This window comes from Anopheles nili, chromosome 3, assembly GCF_943737925.1.
Source record: "Anopheles nili chromosome 3, idAnoNiliSN_F5_01, whole genome shotgun sequence".
NCBI lineage: Eukaryota > Metazoa > Arthropoda > Insecta > Diptera > Culicidae > Anopheles > Anopheles nili.
This window is the reverse complement of record NC_071292.1, coordinates 59,272,648-59,295,549: the sequence shown is the minus strand read 5'-3', so window position 1 is coordinate 59,295,549 and position 22,902 is coordinate 59,272,648. Positions and strand designations below refer to the sequence as shown.

Below are 22,902 nucleotides of genomic sequence, written 5' to 3'. Positions count from 1 at the left end.
CGCTGTGGTTGATATTTTATCTCAATTATCAAAGTGTGCGTCTTTTTTTGTGTGTGTGTGTACTGTGTGCAAGATGATCATCTTGGGGAAAATGAATAAATTAGCTTAAGGGAAGGAAATGCTTGTCTTATCTTCTTCCATTGTTTTCGCTAGAATGATTTCATTGACCTGAAAAACGTTCCATTAGAAGCACCGCTAGAATTCTTCATAAAATATAGTTTGTTATGTTCAGTAAAATACCACTCTGTTGCGGCGTGCGATGGATACTCTGAAGTTGCTTTTATTTCGCTTCGTTTGCGAAAAAAGGACTATTGAAAACGTCATAAACCAGCACATCCGATTCAGAACCTCATTCGTGAAAGATTTCTCCCGATTACTTCCATTCGAACAATATCGGCCTTGCGGGACGAGAATAATCCGGTTGTCAGCGTTTCCCGGTTGTGAAACGCATCGTCCCCAACCGGCTACCGGCGGGCAGGACTCCAGCTTCGGGTTAGCATTGTTCAAGCATTCATTTCTGCAACGCCCGCAACAGAGAGAAAAAAACCACCCGCTGCTAATCCCTTCTCGGTCGTTGCACCGGACGGAATGTTGTGTCTGGGAAAGTTGTCTCATCCCGCGTAAAAAGGACGATGCACGCGACGCGGATTGAACGCGAATTCGCTTCCGTCTCGGTACGGATCGTACTTCCGGTGATGGCGCCGCCGACCGATCCCGAGATAAAGCGAAATTGTTCCTGTCGCCACGTGGCAAGGACCGATTTTAGATGTCGGAAGGAACCGAACCGACGCGTTCGGAAGCAGCGATAGCAACTTTGAGCGCACACGCCTCGTGGTGATGGGAATTTTTGGTACGGAATCCGGAAATGTGTGCCGTTGGTTTTATTTTTTGTTTGTTTCACTTGATGTTTGGATATCAAATTTTGCGAATTCGATTTTGCGCAATCGTTCGCTAAGCTGATAAGGTATTTTAGGGTTTTCGCCTTTTGCGAGCCTGATCGAATTCGAATATTGCCTAAAGGAACTTTCTTCCAACATTGTTGCAAACAAAAAAAAACACCAATGTGGCTCTAGTTTCTACACCATCCCTCCACAACACTAATGCTTGAATTGAGCGCCCCCCGGGTTTGCTGGCGGACGCGGTGAAAAGTTTACAAGTTTCCCCATGGGCATGGGAACTTTCCCCTTGCCCCCTTCCGTGTACCGTTAGAACAGGTCGCGCAATTACTTGCTTTCTATCGCGCAACGCAGCAGCGGGCACACATCTGGTGCGCGATTCCGATAAGCAATCATCAGCCTTCGAGGCCACGGCTTTAATGATGTCGGCAATTTGGGCGAAGTGCGTGCTCAAAAATTTCGCGGTGCTTTATTTTACGTGTGTTTTTTTTTCCCAAACCACCCCCTCTCTTTGGGGGAGTGTTTTTTCGGTGGTGCTTTTCCGAAACCGAGCTTCCTATCTCCGAGGCTGACCTGGTTCAGTTTTGCGCGTTTCCAGCACGGCTCATCAAACAAAGCACAACAAGCCGGTGGTGGGTAGGTCTAATTTTCCGCCTTGTTCCACCAAAAACGCCACCGGGGTCACGATGTTGGCTCCCTCTAAAAAGGTGTGCCATTTGTACCTTCAAAGCAGGGTAGGTAGACGGATTTATTTCGCCCCCTTCTCCCACCGGATGACTATTTCTTTCAATGGCGCCCATTCAATTGGCGTGTACTTGAGCTTTTCCGTCGGTTCCGAGAGGACGCGCTAGGGCTGCGACGCACGCGGCCAGAGGATGAAGGCCTTCCAAAAGGGAGTCTCTAATCACGGTGTTCGGTCGATTGGACGACGTCAAGGTTACCACGCTTCGTCCAGCATAAATCAGGGCATTGTTCGGGTGGGTTGTGTGGGCGTGCGTTGGTGCAACCGGTCGATATGTAAATGTAAAACATTCAATCCGATCGCCCGTGCGGCCCACGCACTCGCGTTCGCGTTGTCCGTTGTGGCTTGATTGGTGAGGCCCGCGAACCAATGCCCGCGAGCGAATGCTGCATCTAAATGCATGTAAATGATTTAATCGGAACGCACGCTTCCTAATGCTTGTTCGATTATCGATTGCGCAAGCAGGCTCAAGCCAGCTCGTGAGCTGCTGTTGGTGACGTTTAGGAAACGTTATTTCTTCATTGTCGCGTTACCATTAACATCACGCATCGTCTTGAAACGAATGTCGTGCTTCTGCACGAGAAAATCCCTTATCAATCGCTGGGTGAGCCAAAAAAATCGTCTACAAATACAGCGAGAAATAAATGTCACCGTCAACTCACGCCTCGCCACGGAGGCTGATTGTTGATCGGCCGGTTTCCGCAATGGAGGGTTTTATGCAATCGCCCACCGCCTTAGGCCTTAGGCGCGGTATCTTTTCCTCCCTCTTCGAACGAAACACCTGCCAGAAGACTGCGTGTGTGGGCGGAGACAGTTCGTTATCCTTTGCCGTGTGCTAATGGCGCGCTAACGAGCGGTTTCGGGACGAATCGGTTCTGCCACCGCCATGGTGACCACCATCGAGAAACAATAGCCGTCAGTGGCATCCCTATTTTGCCGCAAGTCCGGTTCCGGTTCAGCGGGAAGACCTGAAGTGGCGTAAATCGATGACATCTGTCTCGTGCAGGCGCCATCAACGGGCATACGAGTGGGCTTTCCCTTTCACTGGCCTCGAGTTTCGTGTGCTCTCGAAGGGATATCTCTCGAAAATTGCGTGTGTCAACCCTAAAGTACAAAAAACACATCAATTGAAATTTGGGTTTTTCCCCTTGAGCTAGTTGGTTTGAAATACCTTTTCGTTCTTTCTCGCGGTGACACATTCTGGGGGCGTTCTCTTGCTTCACCTGCATTTCCGGGGGAAAAAAAGGAACGAATCGAATCGAAAGGGTCGCAATTGGTGGGAATTTGTCCGCGTGCTCGAACACGATTGTTGACAGGAAATCGAGAACGAGAGAAAATGACCCCTTTCTCTGCTGGTGCGGGATCAAACCCTCGCCCACGCTCGTTCAAGGCTTTCCACCACGTGATTCGCTTTCTTTCGCTCGAGTGCATTTTCGCTGTGTTTTGGGGGTGTAATTGAAGAGGAGTTTGAAAAATTGGTTGCTCCCGGGAAAGAGTGGGGCGGTTTGGGAAATGGCGTTTTGTTTTCGTTTTCGTTCGTCGGCTTTAAAGCCTTAAAGGACGGAGCCCACTGCCGGTGGTGATGTAAACTCGATCAATATGGTGTTGATTTTTTTCCGTTCTCTTAATAAATTGGTGTTCGTTCGGGTGGTACAAAATTGATAATGGTTCAGGTTTTATTTGTTCCCTTTGCTCCTCGCTCGATTCTTGCAAATGCACCCCATCATCAGTCAAGCCTCTGGCTCGAACGGTTTCCATCGATAAGATAAGATACGCGTGCGAAGGTTTGCTTGTACGCTTACTTTGTGCGTGTTTGAACTGGCCAGTTTTGTTTTATTTTTATTCCTCGAAATGAATCCGCAAAAGATGCAGTCACGCTACACTCAACCCTGGTGAGGTGACTCTCTGGCGCTGTGCTATCTGCAGCCTCGTGAGTGTTCCTTCGTCGATTTTTGCCTCCTGCAGCAGTGGTCATAGTCACTAAGTACTCAAAAAAAAAGAGTGCACTCTGATAAAGCACACACGATAGTGATCGATGTGTCACACGTCACTGGCTAAACGCGCAATCGAGCGTGTAAGCCGCCTCTCGATTGGGACGGATTGCTGACTAACATAAAAGGTGCTGCTAAACAGCTGTTTTTGCTAACTAACGAGCTGAGAAAATTCTTGTCCAAACGTGTCGCGAAGGTGATGTAAGATGGATGAGTTTCAGGTTTTATTTTTACGGCACAAATGTAATGCAATCAACGCAAAACACGATCATTGGGCTGCAGGATGCAGTTCAAAAGTGTAATGGAAACATTGCTGCCTAATTGAATCATCATTGGGTTTATTTTAAGAGCTCCTAGCTTTGATGGGAATTTTATTTACATTCGTACAAGAGTGCTGTATACAAACAACAAAACAACCATTTGTTCACCTTTACCGGCAAGCGAGTGGAAATGTAACCTCAAGCTCGACAATCGCTAATCTTTGCTGACACACCGTTTACACGTTGTTCCTTTGAATAACGATGACGCCAGCGCGATAAACGTGATCGCGGATGCCGCCTGCTTAAAAGGTCGGTGAATTCTTTCGACCGGACGATTGTTGACGATGTGCGAATTGAGGTGCAAATGAATCCAGCGCTGCTCGTTTGTCGTCGGCTTTTCTTGCCGTACAAGCACCACTTCCTTGTGTGCCAGCGAGCTTTACCGGTTGATTATAGTTGATGGTGAAGGTATTTTTCCACCGATCGCTGCTTTGGGAGGGAATCTAGCTGAAGGTTCTTTATTTTAGAATAACCCAAAAAAGTCGACCCATTTTGCGGTGGCGAGTGAAATGTCGAACAAATTCTAAATCCATTCTGTGGTTTGTGAGGTGTATTTTTTTTCGCCTCCGATTCATTCCCTTCATCCCTTCTGGCGCCAGAATTTCAAACGAAACGAAATAAACCCGAATGACAGAACTGTGCTGATCCAGCACTCAGGCGGGACCATTTCACTCGACTTGCGGGTCCCGTTCCGCGCACAGAAACTCGTTGCTGATGCAGCTGCTTTCGTTCTCCCGTTTCGGTGTTTGATTTAATGGGCAGCTATAAACGGGGAGCTTGGCTTATTTTTTGCCCCATTTTTCTTTCGTTTGCACTGCTCATTTGTGCTAAACCCCCTCTATAACCATGGCTCTTCGCCTTGTCGGTAGGGTGACATATGGAATTTGATCCTTGTCGTGATCCTGCAGCTTTGCTTCGTTCAGGCTCAAGCACAGCCTACAGAATCAATGGCGGCTGCTCAATTTTTTAATGACTTACGATGGCTTGCGGTGTTTTGCTCGGTTCTCTTTGGCGGCATGATGTACGCTTCATTTGATGTGCCATTTGATAGACATCCATCCCTTCTGTTTAGCCACGGTTATTGCTGGGCCAACCGCTTCGCGAATAGGGTGAATTCAAATTTGCCCCGAACCGCCCATGAGCGAAATCGATTGGGATCGCGTGGAAATAATTAATGAGTTTTCTTCGCGTACTGTTGCTCGTACCTCTCCCGGTCGGTGTTCGCGAATGCGAGAACAATCCCTTACCAGGGTTCCATTTCTAATGCGATTTGAAAGAGCACGCTTTCGCATCCATGGATTATCGGAGGATTATTTCTTCAAGCTGCATGACGCATGTACTTTTTCGAGCGAAAAATGAAATGATTCAATTCAACCTGTGCGTTTGGGTGGCTGATTTCTCACAAAGGAATGCTGTTTGCATAACTGCCTTTTTGTTTGTGATGAATCGATCGTCTTCAGCTTAAATAAATAAAAGAAACTATTTTGGCTAATTTAATGGTTTTCAGCTTGGGAATGCGTCATTGATTTTTCTCCCAAAGTTCCAATCACCTGGCGCTAAAGAATACCGAAACAATCGCTCGTAACGGCCATTTCGGTAGGAAGGCATTTCCCAGCAAAAAAAAAACATATATTTATGTTCCCAGCGGCATGACTAATGAAACCTAATCGAACACGATCCGAGCCAATTAACGGAACGTGTCTAATGAAATTAATTGTCACATTAACGGGCGGGTTCTACGGTGGCTCCGACGGACGATCATATTTCTTCCATCACCAGCGCCTCCGATTTTGTGCCTGTGAAAGGGCAACCAGGCTCCATCGTGTGGCCCTGGCTTTCGATGGAAAAGCGCCAGCTTCCGGTCGGGAGAATGACCGTTCATTAGTCACCGGTTAAATCGGCTCTCCGGTACGCGCGCTCGTTCGTCAGTTCCGGGAAGCGTTTCGTTGGGGCAATAAAGTTCCACCTCGAGCCGACTCATCGTGGAATTATTTTGCGCCACCGTGTAAAACACCTCGCAAAGGTTTGTTGGGTGTTGCCTTTGCTTTGCCACTCTGCTGTGCCTGTCTGAAAAATTGCCCATTCTGCCACCGGGCAGAGCCCGTTCACCGAGAGAATGGAGTATGCTTACGGCAGTTAATTAACAGTTTGAAATGAAGTTCCACGAGCTTTCCGAGGGCTTCCATGACTGTCGAGTTCCATTAACGCACGGCGCATAAAGCAACCCTCAGCTTCCATTTTACGCCGGCCACGTGAACGATGCCGCGTACTATCGCATTTAGCGTGGAATGAAATGGGAATAAAATTCTGGTGCGTTCATACTTCGATTTCACAATTCCACGGCTGCCCGATCGCGCGCTGTGGCGCACCAATTTTCTCCCGTTTTTCGTACTCCCGCCTTCCCAACCGGAGCACGATCCACGATCGCGGCGTTTATGCTCACGACCTGAGCGCGCCATGTTCCACCGGTCACGGTTAATCTGCGCCACCACCATCGAGCACATTGTTCAAGCTTCCCCTGAAGGGTAGCTGAAGCTGGCCTTTATGGTGAAGAAAACTTAAACTGTTTAAGCTTGGTCTCCGGTGAGCAAGATGGACGATCGAGAGCGCGCATGGATTACGTACCATGGGGCCGGGTTTTTGGGGGCAAACGGGTGAGCATAAAATAGCGGCGAAAATCGGAATGGGAATGGAAAAGTCATGAGTCAAAAGCTCTGCACGTTCAGAGCTGAAGTGCCCCAAAAGGGCTCAAGTCTAGAGAGGCCACGCGTGCGCATCTGTCCGGGTCTGTTGCTGAGACCAACGCTAAATTATCGAGAGCGAGAGAGAGATAGAGAACCCACAGGGCAAAAGGAACTTCCGACTGCTTGGGCCGCAATGGCCCCATGCGATGCGAGTGAGGTGATGAAAATGACCTCGCTCGTGCATCGGTCGGCAAAATGACCGCGTTTTTTTCTGGTAGTCTTCATTGCGTTTTCTTTTCCATTCGCCACAGCACCGGGCTGGTTGGTTGGAAAAATGTTTACCCTCAACGATTTTACACTCACCCTCCGGGAGGGAAGGCGTTTTTTTTTGCGCTCCGTGGAGAGCAATTTTGCCAATCGTCGTTAATCATCGAGTCAGAGGAAAATCGGTTGAGGTTTTGGATAGGAAAAAACCCCAGGCGCGATCCGAGGAGTAATTGAAGCAGATTGTTAATCTGCAACGATTCTTCGCAGCTCGGGTTGGAGACCTGTTTGAAAAAAATAAAAAAAAAGAACACACATTAATGGTGGCGTTGTGGGCTGAAAACTGATTGGCTTCTAAATTGCGGCGTGTATCAGTTCGATCGTATTAATTCGCAGTTAAAAACATGCGCGTTTTTTTGTTCGCTATCCGGCATCCGATGGAAACTCCGCTTTGGATCGCCATTTCCCGCATGTTTGCGGAGAAACTGACCCAGGAAGAAATGGAGCACAATGCTGTTGGGCCGGCCGTGCAATGGCAAATTGATCCGCCAGAGGTATGCGCCATTTCCAGCCACGATGTGAGCCTCCGTTGCCAGCGTGAGCCACGTTCTTCGATCGATCGTAGCGTCGTCGTCGTCGTCGAGGAACCGGTTTGGTGCTTTCTTCTTGTGATCGGACGCTGGCACCGGAAATTCCTCTCCACCAGTAGCCTACAACCCTCTTCCAAAGCGAGCGCTGGATCATCGGGTTTGGCCTCACTTTTATCGAGGCCGTTTCGTTCGAAACGCAAAACTACTATTTTGCCCTTCATGTGGGACCGAATGCTGAAAGGCTAAAGATTGTAGGCTTATCGCCGAACGCAAGCTGATCATCACCCTGGGAGCTGTTGGCGCGAGTGCACGTGTGTGTGTGTGTTTAGGGGGTGGGAAAAGAATTTTCACACCCACCACCATTGTGTGTGGTTGTTAGTAAGGACCGAACAGCGAGCCTTTGTTCCACCGGTCATTTATTCATCGACGCGTAGCGTTTCTTGTCTGCAGCAGTCTAGAAGCGATGGTTTTGCGGTTGAAACGAGAGCAAACAAAAAAAAGCCCTAACGTCTCGAGGCCGCTCTCGGCAAGCGAATATGGCGCAAATGTAGTTGCCTGCCGCTGACTCACCCACGGGACCCGGAAAGCGAACCAGCGCACCCGCCCTTGAAGCGCGTCAGGAGAAGCTGGTTGAAGACCAAACGGACGCAAGTATGTCTATCGATTGGCGAGTTCCTGGCGGATACCCCGGACCGGATGGTGCAATGGTGGGTTTTGCTCTCGATGCCCATTAAAATGTAAATTGCACCAAATTAGTTACCGACGTTTACCGGACAAACAATGCATGGAAGGTTGATGAAAGTGGCTTCGAGTGGCCCCCGTCCGTGTCCCGTGGGTGGGTTTGTTTTATTCATGCACTCACACGCGCGATGTTCAATGGTACTCCAGCGCGATGCGCAATAGGACTGGGGTAATGGGAACATTTTCATTACAGCACGCAAATGCGATGGATGGGTGTTCAATGCAGCCCGTGCGGTGATGTAATGCCCTAGATATGTTTGTTCTCGTTCTCTTTTTTATGCTCCTCGCGGTATCATTACCAAGCTGCAGTTGTGAAGCATAATTTCGAAGCTTCTTTTTTTTGTTTAAATCAAAAATGACAAATGCACACAATAAACGCAACGTTTACGGTTGATGTCCGCGCCTACTTTGCTCGGACAAATAATTAATGACATCCCTTTTTGCTTTCGTCCACCCAGTGTATGGCAGACATGGCACCGAACGGACGGAAATAAAATCAAAATCCATCGCCTCAATCGCATGTTGTGATTTTTCCCGCCAATAGGCGCCGCCAGCCCGTTTTGTGGGGGTGGTGGCCTGGGTGGCTGGGTGGTGGCTCAACTTGTTCGCATGATAAATCGCGATAACGTCAGACGCCATTCGGGGGCAACGAAAAGCAAAACACATATAAAGAACAAGGACGAAACATACGCGTGCACTCGCCCACACACGTTTCTGACACTTGATCCTTCCTAATCGTTCCTTCTGTCTGTGGGTGGTGGCCGTTCTTTGTGACCAAGCCCGGTTGGGGGTGCATCCCTTGGGGCGCAGGCCGGTTTTCCACCCCAATGCTAGAAAGGCGCTTTTTAGGGCATTCTGTCACGCTTGTCTCACTCATCACATGCGCTCGCCAGTTCGGTCGAGTGGAATTAGAAGGATCCGTCCGATTCCGAGGGGTGTACGTGTGCGTGTGTGTATCAGTGAAAATTCGTACATTTCCGAGTCCGAGTGTCCGGGATTAGTGTAGTGTGCGCAAACAAAGGGCCACTCAAACGGAACGGCGTCAGATCCGGATCCGTCCGTGGGAGCCAGCCCGAGTGCCGTAAGTCCTGCGGAGTTGGCCAAAGCAAACACACGAGCGGTTTCGTGCGGCAATTGCGCCAAATATCGTTCAAAGTTTGGCTGGAGGCTGGCTGGAGGGATAAACGAAAGGGCTTTCCTGGAGAAGGCTTATCTATCTACCGGATCCACGAAAGCCCACGAAAATCCCCTCCGGCGTCGGGTATGCTTCAGGACGCGCTCAAATTAAGAAGCGGCTGTAAGAAACTGTGAGAGCAATGCATTTGTTCAAACACGGCGTTCGTTTCGGGGGACGAGGCACTGTTATTGAAATGATTTACCTTTTTTCTTGCGCCGACACGAAGCTTCAAATTGATTCCCAACAGCCAGACCGCGGAGATCGTTCGTGAGGAATCATAAAACAGCGCTGCTAATGATACCAGAATCGTTCCCCGGATGCTCCGGAACGGCAACCGCAGGCTTATGATAAAGCACGAAGCTGGTAGCTTGAACGGAACGCATCGTCCCGAGATGGGGACAAAAATTTCAAAAATGTCCCATCCCTGCCCAAGAGAGTGGACATCATCATGTCGACTCGTTCGACCATCACCGTACGGTTGGGTTGATCGCTGGAAGGACGAGTCTTCTTCGCGTTTGCTCGCGTTGATTGATGTTTTAATCGATTTGTACGCTCTCTGTTTCGCGTTGCTGTCAGCACCGACGGTTGGGATCGGGCGACAACACCGGTCGCGAGGTGGAAAAGAAGGAAGAAAATGATGAAAAAAATAGCAACCCTTTAGGCTTATGATCCGATCAGTGACCTGAAGTGGGTGCAAAAGACGACCAGAGAACCGGATGGACGAGGCCGGGCATTAAACGGACCGAGTGAGCTAATTGCAAGGACATTTGCCGTCATTCATCTTGTTTCGCACCCTGACGGGTGGGGAGCACTTTTGTAAACTCGTTCGGGAGGTTTTTGCTTGCTGCTGGATGCGAGTTATAAGCTTTACGAATAGACCCTATTGGAGCAAGAAAGCTTGTGGAGTAAAAAGCATATTTCTCATCAAGGTTGATATTTTAACATTCAAATAACCAATATGAGGTAGATCTAATATAAATTATCTCAATTCAAATGCGTGCGTGCTGAAGGAAAAGTACTTGTATTCTGAACCGATATCTCAACCAAACCCTTTATCAAACTAGAACGATCGCAATGGCTCCATATTCGAGCGATTGTTTCGATGCAATCAATTAATCTATCTCGTGTCGTTACTGCTCTCGATTGCAAACCACGCCACGATAGGTCAACCGACGAGTCAATTAATCATTATTATGGAATTATTATCGAACACCTAATCGGGTGACGGCCCATCTCTCCCCCTCTTACAAAGGGTGCGATGTGACGATAATTGAAATATTTACTTGCATCACGCTTGGTTGATGCTCTTCTCTCTCACACTGCTGGCGTCAAACACCAAACTCAAGCATGCTTTCCTGCTGAAGCCAGAAAAAAAGGAAAGGCCAGACAAAAGCGTCCTCCCCCCAAAAAAAAAACCCGCATCAGAATGGCCCCGCGTGGGGTTGGTGAGTTGATCTATCTGGTAGACGCTTTCCATTTAATTTCGAGCGCGCATTCCAGCCCCATTGGAACCGGGGTGGGTGTGGGCTGAAGGGGGCCACACCGAAACAGATTGGAAGATTTATTTGCTCGCGTGTGCCGCTCGTGCGCGAGTTCGCTCTTAAGTGGCGTCATTTTTATGTCGCGAGTGTGCTCAAAATACTGTCACTGTGTTGTATTTATGATTCTGGCACCCAGAGGTCCCGGTTTCGATCCTCGGCACGCGGGTTTGGTGTTTTTTTTCGTGGCGATGGCTTCTTGATCCTGCCACGCGGTTGGCGCGGAAAAATAAAACTGTCAATTCAAAAACCCCACTGGTGTGTGTGTGTGTGTAGGTATGTGTGCTTTTAATTGCCATTGTTTTGTAATGCCCTGTACATTCCTGCGTGAATACTAAAGAGCACCCCGCCTACTATGTTCGTGGACCGGTGTTTGGGGTTTTATTTTGTTTCTCAAGCCAAGTACATAAAACATATCGAGCGAATTACAAACACTCACACACGCTGGGTGACGTTTTTTTACCCCCCCCCCTCCGGTGATGGCGCCACAAATGGCACGCGAAACCAACGCTCCCCTGCTAAGGCGCGTGGGGACTTATTTATTTATTCATTTTATTCGGTCTGTTATTTATTTAATTTAAACTGTGTCACTTTTTTTCCCAAAACCCCAACCATCATTCTTCTCATCCGTGAGACAGGGAGTGATGGGTGCTTCCCGTGGGGTGGGGGCGGGAGGACATCCAACTCCCAAACCGAACCCGAGCCATCTCGCTAATTGAGCGTTATTTGGGTTTTTAAATGAGGCTGCTTTAATTGATGATTCGCTGGGGCACACGCGCGCTTGGATTGGACGCTCACTTTGGGCCGCCTGTTTGTTTGTGTTTCGCCGCGCCGTGCGGAAGCCTCGAGTGGAAACTTTATCAATTATTATGAGCCGGGAGGGGATTTTCGTTTTGGAAAATGCGAGGGGGAGAGCCAGAAAAAAAAGGGAAGCTGTTGGAAGCCACCACTCGAAGCGGCTGGGCATTCAATCTGGCTTAAAAGGTGTGCCTGTTTCAGTTGGTTCGCTTCGTTTGGTTGCGTTTTCTTTGGGAACTCCTTTTTTTTTTAATTTTACACCATTTCGGCAACCTCGGGCGGTTCGTTACGGTAATTTCCTCTTTGCGTTTGAGATGGTGCTGGTGGTGGAAGGCGTTTTTTGGAAAACGGAAATCACTTTTATGGTTGCGGTTGCGCTTCCGATCGCTCTTCCGTTTCGTCATCAACCATCGTCTTCGACGGGCAAATCGATCGTCAGCCCACCATCGTGGGGCGCCCGTTTAAAGTGACCGTTTGTTCAATCTGCCACGGGAACGTTGTACCTGTTGTTGTGCGAGTTGTTGGCCACTCGTCGGAAGCGTGCCCGCCCTACTCTTGACCGGTGGTTTGTAGATTTTTTTTTCTTAATTGAATTACCCTTAACCTGCAGGCCAGAGGACGACGCTGGTTTCGCTTTTCCGGCCCGCTTCCGGTGCGAGGCGTATCGAATTACGCGTGAAGGGAAAAATTTCGTGCGTCTTGTGTGTGTCCTTCTTGCGCTGTACCGCGTTTGATGTTGATCGTTGGCCTTTTTTTTATAGTTCATCATAAAAAAAGTAAATAAACACGCCAGAAAACGCTCACCCACAAGCAACAGGATATGATTATGGATGCGTTGCGTTAAAGCATGCCGGATTGCGCACATTATTTCGGTGGCTTGTATTTTTCTTTTAGATTGCAACACATTGTCAGTTCGGTTAACTGAAGTCCTAATCTTATTCCGTCTTGTTTGAGCCCAGCACAAGGATGCTCTTTGTTTGCTGAGTAATTTGGTTCTCGAGTTGGATTTCGTGTCATTTGTGGTGTGCCATCCATTCGGCTGTGATGAGAATTTCAAAAAGATGACACGAAACAAGAAACAAAACTCCCATTTGCACGCTACGGGAATGGAAAGCAGGCATCTTTCATGCCATGGGGTGGGCTTCGTTTGAAGGACTCATTCCACTTCTGCAGGTGAGATGAACTCACAAGACAAGGCGTACAGTGTGTGGCAAACGTTTTGCAAACCCATCCAAAAGGTACATATTTAATCCCCATTCTCTGAGCTAATCACTTCCACGAAGGGTTAATTTGTTTCCATTCTTCGCTCACGCTACTTGCTTTTAGGGGGTAATTTTCAACCTGCCTTAACCAATCCATCTTGTTGTTGAAGCGATGCTGAAACCACGTGTTGTACTGTGGCGTTTGACCCCTTTTTTCCCGTGATGAGCAAGGATAATTTTGTCTGCCTGTTTGCCTGCCTACGCGCCCTGCTGCGACATGCGTCCCGACGCGCTCTTGAAAGTGATTGCAGTCCTTCCGCCCGGAATGGAAATCGAGGATAGCAATAACAGATCGCAACCAGTGTGTGTGTGTGTGTGTGTGGCATGTGGGCTCGTCGTGTGTGTGTGTGTGCATGATAGAAGGGCCGATCCTTCAAAGGAAAATGAAACGCTCGCTCAATAAGCTGCTAGAGGTTGATGCGAACAAGCAAACGAGCAGGTTAGAAACGCTGCTGGTGCATTTGTGAACCGAAGACCCAAAAACCTGTTTTTGACTTTGCTTTCTCGGCTACGGGAAGGCTCTTTCCTCTCTCCCCCATCTCTCGAACGTCCTCGAAAGGCGTACAATAAGCAAAACACCTGTCGTATCATCGGGCCGGTTTTCTTTCCCTTTTTCCACCACTGCGATGGCTCTTTGTTTGCCCCGGTCGGGTACGCTCGTGCGTCGAAAGCAGGAAAGGTCCTTGCCACTGTTTTGTTGGGGTTGTCATTCCACGAGGGGTGGGTGGAGCACTCCAGCGCCTTAAAACCTCCACCCCACGACGGTGGAGCACTTGTCCTTCCTGTCCTCCCTGTTCGCGATTGTTTGTTATTATTTTGGCAAAAGAAAATTGAGCAAAATCCCACTTCCATCCATTTGCTTCGGCACGCCGCCTGTCTTCGGTCGGTTCCCTGGGAGGTGTTTCTAGGAAACTCCTCAACGGTTCCGGATTTTGGGCCACCGAGGACTCGCGAGGGCGGTTGGCTGGAGTTGAGCTGAAGCCGCGGATCAACCAGCGCTCGAGTCAATCCTTTTGAGCCTTCGCGCTTGAGTGACAGCTTTTATCGTGCATCGGTTTTTTTTTGTCGGAGGCCGAGCTTCAAAGTGGGGTTTACTTATTACTGGGAGTGTTTTTTTTTCGTATTTCTTCTTCATTTCTCCCGCCGAACCACGTGAAGTGTTGCGGGTTTAATTTGCAACAGGAATAGGGATACGAAAAAAAAAATTTCCACATCCTAATCAAAAAGAAAGCAAAAGAAAGAGAGACGCTCTCTGACATCGGCCGGAGTGGAGACGTTTTCATTTCTTTCGTTACTTTCGAGCCTCTAGTTTTTGGGCGTTTGATGTTTTTGAATATAACTTTTCCTGTTCCGTGTCGGGGACGGGCCAGCTTTCTTTGGCTCCACAAAATCGTACTCGAAAATCAGGTTGTGCTGCTGTTTCTCGTGCCAACTACATCAAAATCCCTCAAACGGTCGCGCTCCATTCGCCACAATCGAGAGTAAAATGAAATGTTTGAATCATGCTTGTGCCATCCTCTCTCCCACCTTCACGAGCTCCACACCCAACACGTGAAAGGGAAAGTTTTTAATTTCGTTTCCTCTCGAAACGAGTTGGGGCAGGCGATACCCGCGGAGCGATACCGAAATTTTAATAATCCCACTTTTGCATACACACGGCAGCATAATTGTAGGGGGCGCTTTGGGAGAAAATGGCACATTATGTTGCCGTACGCCGTAGGCCGGCCGGTCGGTCGAATGTAATTATTTGTTTAGGGCGAAGGCGCTTGCAACGAGCGTACAACCTCGAGTACAAGACGCGCTTGGGTGCTCGTGCGCGTATACTCTGTGCGGCGAGAAGCCAACTGGTCGGAAAATGGCTCGTGGGGGTGTGTATGTGGGTGTTTCAAGTGTTTGATGAATGCCCTCCACCCCCCTCAATCCCTAAGTGGGGAGGGAAAGGAATGTGTTTTCTGAAAAAAAAAAAAAACAAAACAACATTTTTATTTTCGCCACGCGTTGTAGCTGGCGCGTGAGAATGTCTCGCGTTATGGTACGAGATGTCTCGCGCCAGGGTGATGCAGTAAATCTTCATGACACGGCCCCGTGGCTGGGTGGGTCGATGATAAATAGTTAGTCTCCTCCCTTGAAAAGAATGTGTCGACAAAATTCTGTAGTTGACGGATAATGACCGGTTTTATATTTAGCCCGTGGCGTGGTGGTGGTGGTGTATCGCTTTTGTGTTGATTTTTCGCGCCCACCGCCACCCCCTCACTAAAGGAGGTGCCGCCAGTGAGGGAAATATTTTTGTGTTTTTGTGACCAATCGAGCCCCGAGTTTTATGTCCCCGCTCTTGCTTCCAGCGGGGTTGGGCTATTTATAAAATATTCGGTTCGGTTGCAAGCCTTTTTCTTTTCTTCTCCACGTTTCAAGACGCTATCGCAGAGTAAAAATTTGTCCGTTCGAAAGGGGAACTGATTTCCTTCGGTACGCTAGCCAAATGGTTGGGTCCTTAGACAAAAAAACACTGACTTTCTCCAGACGATGTTTTTGTTCCGTTGGCGTACTTCTTTTATGCGCCCCTCGCCGAAAGCCCAACCGAAAGGTCACACAGAACTTGCCATTTAGAAGGGAAATAACGGAAGACCGCGCGTTTGCCAGCTAACCCAGTGGCCTGGATTGCGAGCCGGGGGCGAAAACGGAGAGCGCCAAAGTGAAAGTGAAAACCAACCCATCGGATGCTGTTGAGCAAGAGCTCGTAGCGTAGCGCAAAAAAAATAATAATAGGACAAGAGAAACATACAAAAAAATACCCCGGAAAATCGTGTGCGCACTTTGTTACGAATTCGCCTGTTTGGTTGGAGAAATTTCCGCCCGCCAGTGCGGAAGGTAATTTCGCGTTGGGGGGCAAACCAAAACCAGCCTCCATCATGTTTGCTTATCATCGGCGTCTCATCATCATCATTATCCATTCCATCCATGAGCTGCCCTGAATGCCCGGAAGGAGAAGCCCAAACCTTTACCACTGCGGGTTTGGTTTCATGATTTTGTGTGGTTCAAAAAATGGAGCTCCGAACGTACTCCGCGATGAATCAATTGCGGTGAAAATTAGATTACGTTTCAATTCCCCGTGCCAGCTGCTCGTGAAACAATAGACCAACCATCGCTGCTGGTGCACCGAATTTGCGCGAATTTTTTTCTCTGTTTTCCCGTAACATTTCCCCGTTTGGGGGTGGCGTTAATTTGTGAACAAGAAAACGACCGTAAATAATATGAATGGCCGCGGTTTTTTTTGTTCAAACCCCGTTTTTCTCGGCGCCCTTTACGCACGGGCAAGGGTTCAAACGGTCGTTGTGTTTGTTTGTTTGTTTGCTTGCTTGATCGTTTTTGTTTCCTTCGCGGGGGTTCGATTGTCTAAAAATTCGGTCCGTTCAATTGCTGCGGTTCCTCCCCCACACACACAGCGAAAAAAAAAACAATAAACACTGGATGGCGCGAGAATGGTTCGCTTTTCTCTCGACCCGATTTAGCTCGGGCACAAACCACGCCATGCCATTCACCGCTTTCTGTGGCCAAACAATAATGGGTCTCTGATCGGTTTTGGGGGTGGGTGGGTGGAGTTTTTTCCATTTTCCATCCCCCCCCCCGTACGGGAAGAGGCGTTGGTGTTTCGGCGTTTGCTTCTATTTTCGGTTTGGTGGGGATGATGGTCTTCTTTTTTTTTTGTTTGTTCAAAATAGCCCCACCCCGCCAGTTCGCAAAACAGACAAATGGCTGCAGTGCCGTGCTTCGAATGCCACTGTCAGAAACGTAAAGTCTCCACCTGACTTTGATACGCCCTGAAGCGGAGTGGGTGCTCGGGAGAAAGGGCCACCCCCATTTTCCGGCCTTTTTCCTCTGAAATGTTGGCCACTCTGCGGGTGCGGTGGGATTTGTTTATTTTTGTGAACAGTCGCTTCTTTCGCTTCTCTCGGTTTTGTTTGAGACGCGAGTGAGAGATTCGTTTCACGGGGGGATATTCTTCCAAAAAAAAAAACATTCTAAATGCCATGTTTCGGTTGAAAACCCGGGCCCGCGTGTGCACTGTTTATACACTTTGATTACGAAAGCCACCTAACTAAAGTGGGGCGCTATCGTACGAACGGGAGGATACATCTTTAAATGGTTGTTCAATTCCCAGCCCCGTTAAAGGTGGCGTTTAAGTCGCAGTCCGTGTTTCTAATTGCTCGTGGCCGCCGGGGTGGTGGGACTGTTACGAAATGAAGCCAATTTTAAAGGTATTCCGGTTTCGCGGTTCCTCTGCCGTGGTGTCCACTTACACGACGAACGCATGGAGCGACGTTCATCAGCCAGCAAGTCAACGACGACGACGACGAAGACCGATGCCCCGGTGGGCGTCTAATTTTTGACGGAACTCAACCGTGAACCATAAAACTCGGCAGCAAACACGCCGGCGGGGCCCCTGTTAGTGTGTCATCTATTTTTAAACTTCCGTGGACAAGTTTCCTTCATCTGCTCGGGCACCGCACCGTACGACCGACAACAGGTGGTCACTTTCAGTTTCGACAGATCACCGCCGGCGGTTTTGTCGGTAATTGAAATCTAATGTCCCATAAGGAAGCGACGGTAGAAGGAAAACCGACAGACCTTCCGACGGGTGGAGGATGTTCTTTTGCGAAAGAAAAACGATTAGTTGTAAGGAGCAAAAGGAAAAAGAACCAACGTGAGGAAAACGCGGTTGAAAGTTGTGTTTGGTTAATGAAATAAAACTTTAGTTACGCATGTTAGGGGGACTCTTTTTTTATCTTCCTCGCGTGCAATCCATTTTTATTGGATGAACTTAATCCGCGTTTACGCTGTTTGGGGTCCTGTTTGTGCCCTTTAAGAAACGCCCTCCGGTTCTAACAGCAATGTAACATCTCAAACCATTGCCAGCACTCGCGGTCATGGGAAAACGGCTAATTTTATGGACATTAGCAGTGGGTTTTTATGCCTCGTTACGCTGAGCGGCTGCATAATCCATGATGGCGGAGATTAAACGCGGTGGATTCGTGTCCACAACATAGCTCATCCACGTCGTAATCGCCCTATCGACATCCACGCCGGAGGAAAAGCGATTCAAATTAATATGTCCACCTTCAGCATCCCCCGGAGAACCCGAGAACCCCGGGAAGAAGCCACTCGTCGTTGGAAATAATTCATTAATCGAATGGTTTCGGTGGCTTCGGGTTGCTCTCCGGCGCTACTTCTTTATCTGGCCATCCCGCGGGAAAACTGGGTGTATAATTTTGTGATTCATTCCCGGTTCGTGGAAGGTCCGCTCGTCGCCTGGGACACAGAGAAAGCAAACGAAAAGGAGCATGAAACAAAAAAAAGGGATCTGATACGAAGGAACAGCACCAGAAGGCGATCTGTCTCATCATGTCGTGGGGGCCCATTACCCGGGGGCCGATCTTATCGGGAAAGTGGTGATTCTGTGTCCCGGGTTCGGGTGACCTGTTGGACGAAGCCGACTTGAATGTTTTATGACCCGGTAAAGGCGAAAGGCGCAACCGGATAGTTTGTTGGATGCTTCTTGCCGTTTTGGACGGGGCTCTGGTCAACAAGCCTGGAAGGTGGCCAGGTTACCGCGTTGCCGTACATCGTGGTCGTGAAAGCAAAAATGTGAAAGTAGAACACGTGCCGCGGGAAATGCACACGATCGGATTGCAAATATCCCCTTCGAGGAGGGGCCCACACGTTGGTTCAGGTGCTAAATTTCAAACCGTTTTACGCGCGCGTGTTCACTTCGTGAGGCTGCTGGCCAGAGGTTTGGGCGAAGGCTTGTAATGCCACAACACACCGGCACACTTGTATCTGCATTCGATGGTTTCGCTTTCCATCTCACTGCCGGTGTATCGGTTGAAGCGATGTTCTTTACGGTCACTTTCACCTAACGACGGTTGTCGTCGTCTTCGTCGTCGTCGTTGGTGAATATTATCCCCGTAAGGCCGTATCGATGCGGCTCATCACGTGCGCGAAGATTGTGCTATACCAAAGAAGCACAGCATCATGCTTATGTACCGTGTAAATAAATCTCGTACGCCCTAAGGCGAGGTCTTGAAGCAAGAAAATCGTCACCGTTCCTCGACACCAGCGGGCGGGACCGGAAAAAAAGACGGAAAAGCGATATATAACGGCCTCATTTATTGAAAGAAACCTTCGCGTTTTTTTTCTCAACGTCCGTGGGGCGGTGTGTGTGTGTGTGAAAACCGGAGGTCGGCTGGGTCGAGGTGGTCATCTCTTTTGTTTGAAGTGAACATCAATAATTGAGCAGCCACGTCCCATCTCTCAAATACGTCCGTCGGTGAGGCACTGTGGCGAGGGATTATGGGCTCACGGGTTTGGGCGTAGGTGGGAAAAGGTTTCCCTTACTCCCACCTTTCCCCCCGGATCCACCCACTGCTCCTCAGTTTTATGCTTTTAGTGCAATCTAGTGCCTTTTGTTTTATTGCGAGCGCTCGAGGGCGTCTAACGACCGCGACCGTCCGGTCCGGTAGGAAGCACTAAGTAGGCACCGTTTTCGGTTATCGGGCGCCTCCCGAGGCCTACTATGATTTGTGCCATTCTTTGGTGGGTTTTGTTCGAAGAGAAAAAGAAGGCAAACGAAAACACCTTCCCTTTGGGCTGGCCTTTGATGCGGTGTCCTTCCGTTGTCGGTAATACGCCCTTAAGAAGGCGAATGGGGCACAGAAGCCGGTTGCTATGACGACTTACTTTTGCTTTTTTTTTCTTTTGCTTTCGATCGATCTTGCTCTTGATTTGCCGCGTTTTTGCTGCGCTCTAACCCATTGCACTAGATCGGCAGGCGACCTACAAACACAGATCGATCGGGAGTCGTGGCCAATCATCGGGGTGGTTGCCTCGCGGACTTGTGTGCCCATTTTTCCATCCGTTCGCGGCGTTTCCGCAATGCGTAAGTGTGCTTTGGCATGCTGAGACGCGCCAAGTTGTTGCGCTTTAGTTTAATTATTAGTCAATTAGATCGAGTAAAAGCTGGGTTTTCCTTCTGCTAGCTATGTTTGATTTCTTTGAAAGACTATTGAAATTTTCTCGGATAGAGAAAATAAAAGCATGCTCTCCTTTGAGCTCACTGTAAGGACCTACAAATAGCAGCAGTTGTATCCGTTGGGTTGCTTTGGACCGACATCTGCGTGGCATTTTGGTCCCTAATTCATAATTCAAAAAGGTGTTCTCTCACGTTGATTGGTCTTGGCGCGCCGGGTGGAATAATTTATGTATGTAGGAGTCCGAGCACGAGGTGTTGGGAGCACTCGGGACGAAACCTAATTATTGTTTCACATTTAATTGGCTGATCCTCTCGGGCATGGGAAAATGTGTATTTTCGTTTCGGATTCATCCGACACAGGTACAGCAGCGCTCGGAAGTTAACAAACTCTAAAGAATTTCTCGCCTCACCTTAACGAGAGCCGTATGTGAGGATGCGTGGAAAGATCTTCCCTGTGCCCCGGTAACGGTAACGGTGGATAATATTCAAATTAGAATACCAACCCTCTTTCGTCAGCAGAAACAAACAGAATCGATACACTTTTTGGTGGTGCGTTCGTTCGGTTGGAAATCGGTTCGGACATGGCGTTCAGGCATGTTGGTGTCAATATTTGGCCCTTCGTTTGACGACCAGCATCACTCTTCTTCTATTTGTCCATCAAATAATGAACTTCCTAACGCCCCCACCACGCGCTGCGTTTGTTTCGTCCTCGAACTAATTCACCTTTGCCAAGGAGGGTCCCACGCGATGGAATAGAAAATAACACCCCACCGGAGGCGTACTCACGTTTCGATTGTTCACCCGAGTTTCGGCGGTCGGGTTTTCGAGGTCTTTTACACCCAGGCGAGAAGGTGCGAGTTTTCACTCGGTTCTCTCTGTCCCTCTCGTCGCGGATCCCCGAGATCACGTGCTAAGGAACGCGTAAAGCGCGAAAAGCTTTGCGTTCCTTTGCCGGTGGGCCTTTTATTTGCATATCGTTTACGTTCCAAATTTCGATTGATTTCTGCCCATCGAACGGAGCGCCGTTCGGCGACGTGCTCCGATGCGGTTGCCTTGAATCCTATTTGCTGGAAAAAGCTCTCTTTCCCCGGGGGGTCCTGGCCGAGAAATGGCGTTACTTTCTGATTTATTGCACAGTCACAAATCGCAGTGCGATTTTCTCGCAGTTTTATTACCGATCCGGTGTAGAGGAAGTGCACGGTCGGCGTGCTGTAAATATTTTAATAAACTCCTCTGTGAGCCTGAAGGAAAAACAGTTTCCAATATAGAATCGCACCTTTCGCTTTGTTCCGACTCGAACTGCTGATCGTTTGCGTTCGGGTGAGTGAGTTTTTAAAGTCAATATTAATATTTATTCACTCGCGTGCGTACGTCTCAAAGTCGCGGAGATGAAAACAAATAAAAAAACGCTCTTTTGCAATGCGGCGGCGAACGAAGGAAAGTAAGAACAACGCGTCTGCTGATAACGATGCACTGAGGCGCAAACGACGCGCGTTTTGTTGATGTGTACAAATGGCCTGTTCCGACGCCGATAAGCGCACTAGAAGTGAGCTAAATGAGAGGTTGTTAAAGGTCTCACTCTAAAACGATCACATAGTAGTTAAAACAAAATCAACATGCGGCCGTGTAAGATGGAAGTGTTTAACAAACTGTCCGGTCTGTTTGATCGAGCAAATGCCAACGATTTAAGCGCGGCTTGCTCTCGTTCTAGTTCCGTTCGTCGTGCGTTGCGTAGTTCAGTAAAACGGAAGGAACCGTGTGGGTTATCGCAACAAAGCCACAATCCGCTTCTAGTTACCGCTATCAGCATGCTTGGCGGTCTTTGGCCTACGTCAACGGGTCGTTTCTCTCGTTCTAGTAGCGTTCCCTGTAGAGCTAACCCAATCCAACAGAATGATGGTTGTCTATCATGTTTATAGTTATAGAGCCTTCACCTTTTCGTTCTCCACTGCCTGATGTAATCGGATCGATTTAAATGCATCACTTACAAAAAATGCGTTGAATTAACCATGCATGTCGACTTCTCGTTGAAACCGATAATTATGCATGCTCCCCGTTCTCGATGGTGAGCAAAATATCATTAACATTCGTCACCCTTGCCTTCCAAGAACTCAACTGTTGCGCTCTCGCAACCCTCCGTTGGGTCGTGGTTGTTAATTTGCATAAGATGAAATATGTATTTCTAAGCGTCTTGGCTTTCCCGTTGGCGTTCGAAACGCTCCCGTTTCGATGCGAAAACAGGAGCGAAACGTGCCCTTCTCTGCGAGCCCATCGCTAATGGCCATGCTAATGATAAAATTCAATTATTGGCTCCGTCGTGGAGCAGACCGTGGGAGGGTGCACTTTTTCGCACCCCACTCAAAAAGGGGGGGGTTCTGGCGTCGAGAAAATGGGAGCCTCACGTTTTTGCCACTTTCTTCCGGAAGGGGAAGATCGCTTTCGTCACACTCACACCACAGTGATAGTAGCATCCTATCGGTGTTTAAATGCACAAAGTGAAGTGGTTTTACACGACAGTACGAGCACAGCTTCATGGCCATCAGCTCATATCTCTACGTTCGAATGCTCAAAAGGATCGACTTTAATGTGTTTTCTCTTTCTCACTCTCTGCTTTCAGCTTTTCCTCATCGAGCGGCAGGTGTTCGACTTCCTCGGGTACATGTGGGCCCCGATCCTGGTGAACTTCTTGCAGATCCTGTTTGTGATATTCGGTTTCTTCGGTGCCTATCAGTATCGATCCAGATACATCTTAGCGGTAAGTATCCAGTGGAATTGGAGCAAGGTTTGATTGTGTGTGTGTGTATGTATGTATGGTGGTGTATTTTAATGTAATTTTCCTCGGGGTGAGAGATTGACTTGTGATTTTAGCCCT

At 48.7% G+C, this 22,902-nt stretch overlaps 1 protein-coding gene across 2 annotated transcripts in view; it reads left to right on the top strand.

The window, feature by feature from the left end:
- The window catches only part of LOC128726243 (uncharacterized transmembrane protein DDB_G0289901-like), a 38,437-nt gene that overhangs the window by 2,476 nt on the left and 13,059 nt on the right, over positions 1-22,902 (top strand). For both annotated transcript variants that reach the window (XM_053820041.1, XM_053820040.1), the window contains exon 2: positions 22,648-22,785. In XM_053820041.1, the coding sequence (XP_053676016.1) occupies positions 22,648-22,785 (138 nt within the window). The remainder of the gene's footprint in view (positions 1-22,647; positions 22,786-22,902) is intronic.